General features: G+C 41.7%; 1 protein-coding gene across 1 annotated transcript in view; it reads left to right on the forward strand.

Annotated features, from left to right (window-relative positions):
- The window catches only part of LOC101862083 (rho GTPase-activating protein 18), a gene marked incomplete in the record, with an annotated part of 36002 nt that overhangs the window by 30150 nt on the left and 2504 nt on the right, over positions 1 to 3348 (forward strand). The window contains 4 exon segments of the mRNA XM_013090011.2: positions 395 to 469; positions 1171 to 1245; positions 2720 to 2865; positions 3221 to 3327. Coding sequence (XP_012945465.1) covers positions 395 to 469; positions 1171 to 1245; positions 2720 to 2865; positions 3221 to 3327 — 403 coding nt within the window.

Raw genomic sequence — 3348 nt, forward strand, 5'->3', positions numbered from 1 at the left:
TCTGTCTGTCTGTCTGTCTGTCTGTCTGTCTGTCTGTCTGTTTGTCTCTGTCTGTCTCTCTCTCTGTCTGTCTGTCTGTCTGTCTGTCTCTCTGTCTGTCTTTCTGTCTCTCCGTCTGTCTTTCGCTCTGTATATGCATGTGTGTGAGAGAGAGAAAGAGAGACAGACAGACAAACAAACAGACAGAGAGACAGACAGACAAAAAGACAGACAGAGAGACAGACAGACAAACAAACAGACAGAGAGACAGAGAGAGAATATAACCGTCTCAAACAGGTTTTTGGTATTTTGTTTAGTGAAGTTCAAGAGATCTGAGACTGACTTCTGCTTTGAAAAAATTTTGATTTCTGTGAAAGTATTTGTTTATCATAGCTTTGATGTGTACGTTTTTCAGATTCCAACAACTTTCATCGCACAAATCCGACATCAATATACCACAGAAGCTCACCGAAAATCCAAGGAAAGATTAGTAAGTAACAATGATAATAATAACGATGATAATAATAATGATATTAATAATAATAATAATATTAATAGTGATAGTTAAATAGCATTTGTATAGCGCAGATCCCCGCTTGACAGCATATTCTATGCACTGACCACTATATTATTACCCCAGCAGACCATAAAACAGTCAGAAACAGGGTGAAGTGAGGAAAATGTGTGTAAAGTGCCTTTCCCAAGGACACAATATCATGCCCTTGACGGGATTTGAATCCACAAGCTTTCAGTTATGGTTCAACCAGCGAAACCACCTATTGTTTCATCAAACTTTGTCCACTGTTAGGGATATATTTGTGAGGCATCGCGGTGAAATCAGGCGCTTGTCAAAAAAACTGAAATCACAGAAATCGGCATTTTTCTTACGGTTGGGCAATTTTTTTTCTAATTTTCTTTTATTTTGGCTCAACACCTTTTATGTCCATTTAAAAACACATTTTTGTGTGGATTTTACTGAAAAACACAGATTAAAGGAACAAAAAAGAGAGAGATAGAGGGATGGGGGTGGAAATAGCAGACAGAGAGATTGAGACAGACAAATTTTACTAGGGAGAGAGAGACGGACAAATACAGAGAGACAAAGAGAGAGAAACATAAATGTGAGTACTCATGTATACACACAGCCACTAACTCTTCATGTCCCCCCCCCCCCCCCGTCCATTTGTCCAGTTATCCCGACTGCCGTGGAAGAAGGACAAAGACAGGTCGGATATCTACAAGAAACCCCCGCCCAGCCCCGACCAGGTAAGTGAACGCTCACTCTTCTCATGTATCGATGTGATGGCTGGGTTCTGTACTGCATATACTGCGGGAGTACTTTTTAAAACTTGATTTTACTTTTTTTTAAAAAATGTTCATAGGCTATCGGAGTTCTAGGCCTCTGACCTGTCGATATGGGGAAAAATTCTCTAGTGTTTTCGTGTTTCGAGGTGAGGGTCGGGTTCTGTACTGCATATACTACGGAAGTACTTTTTTACTTGATTTTACTTTTTTGAAAAATATTCCTAGGCTATCGGAGTTCTTGGCCTTTGACCTGTCAATATGGCGAAAAGTTCTCTAGTGTTTTTCGGCCTCGTTTAGTTGTTGTGTAGAGTGCTTCCCTCACCTCGGATGCTGGGCCTACATAACGTGACCTCAGTGCTTTCTTGTCCTATCTCCATTTTTAATAACTGTGAAAACAGTTCATAACAAAGAGTGAGTTTAAGAAGAAGTCAACCCCCCTGGGGGGGGGGGGGGGGGGCACTGACTGTAGTGTCTTTAGGCCATTCCCAAAGGGGGGACAGTTCTCGTTCAAGCACAGAAGAATTGTAAATGGGTTGATTCATGTCACGCTCATAACTGTGCCTGATCTACAATAGGGAACTGCTGCTTTTTCTTTACTGATCCTTACTATTGTCATTTTCCTCTACTTCTTTTGTATGTTTGTCACAGTCTTGTGACCTGCTATTTCCGGGGTGCCTTGATAGTCGAAGCAGGCTTTGTGCTGTTGAAGCTAGAGAGGTGAGCAGAGTAAGTCAAATTCCCTGTAAGGACTTCTCTGTTGACACCCATCCCTTGGCGCCCATATGACCTTATGCAGTTGTGAGCACCGTAAAATCCTCTACTATAAAATTATATATATAAAAAAGAAGTCACGTTTTCACTGTTGAAAAAAAAATGGAGATACGACAAGACCGCACCGAGGTCGTGATAAACTGAAATATGGGGGACCACGGGATTTTCTTCGGTTTTAGCTGCGTTTTCAGTTCTAGAACTCCTATTTTTCTCTGCTGTCTCTTGCATTTGTGTGTAACATGGTGGTGGAATCAAGGCTGCTGTTGTTGTACATGTTATGGCGAGACTGGTGTGTGCCGCCACTTACTGGGTGGTTGGTGGATGCTCTGCTGATGTGATTTGCTTCTTCTATCCTTTCAAACATGATCTATTGTCCTGATCTCTCTATGTTACTCTCTTGTAACACCTAATCTTCGGCACTTTTATGACCTTATTGTGTTTCAAGTGCCGTAAAACATTTATGTGGGTGGTTGGCGGGTGCTCTGGTGTGGTTTACTCCTTCTTTCCTACCTATCATCTATCGTCCTGATCTCTTATCCTCCTTTTTTGTGTTTTTTACTCTCTTGTAACATCTCTATTCTTCGCCACTTATATGACCATATTGTGTTGCAAGTGCCGTAACACACTTACTAAAACTACAACTTGTTGAACTTGTGTCCACCAGCCGGAGGTTCAGGACGGAGTGATCCGAGTTCAAGCCCCGCACCTGACCAAGAGCTCGGCGCTTATCCAGTTGGAGCCGGCCACGACCGCCGCTGATGTGGTGGCGAAGTTCAAAGGTGGCGACGGTGTGCTGCACCGAGATGACAGGTGTGTGTGTGTGTGTGTGTGTGTGTGTTTGTGTGTGTGTGTGTGGGTGTGTGCGTGTGGGCTGGCATGTGTGTGTCGCGCGTGGCTATGTATGAATGCACTACTGATAAACAGAAGTCAGTAAAAAAAAATAATTTTAAAAAAATGAATTGTTTTAAAAACCCATAAAAAGTAACATTGAAAAAAATGATATAACATTTTTTAAATTACTGGTGCTTGTGTCAGTTCTATTTCTTCTTTATATACTTTTACTTTTTACTCTTTCATTTTCTTTTGCCATTAAGCGTTTTCTTTATTATAGACCTATATTTTATCCTGTTTTCATCTTTTTATCTCGTACGAAATTTTTGTGCAGTACGATAGGTGAGATGGAGGAGACGAACGGCCACACCTTCCGTAACCCCAACAATGCTCAGTACGCACATGACTGTGACTACCTGTACGAGGTCGGAGGCAACATTGGTACGTATAGCTCGAGATGGT

The sequence above is a fragment of the Aplysia californica genome, unplaced genomic scaffold (genome assembly GCF_000002075.1).
Source record: "Aplysia californica isolate F4 #8 unplaced genomic scaffold, AplCal3.0 scaffold01106, whole genome shotgun sequence".
NCBI classification, from domain to species: domain Eukaryota; kingdom Metazoa; phylum Mollusca; class Gastropoda; order Aplysiida; family Aplysiidae; genus Aplysia; species Aplysia californica.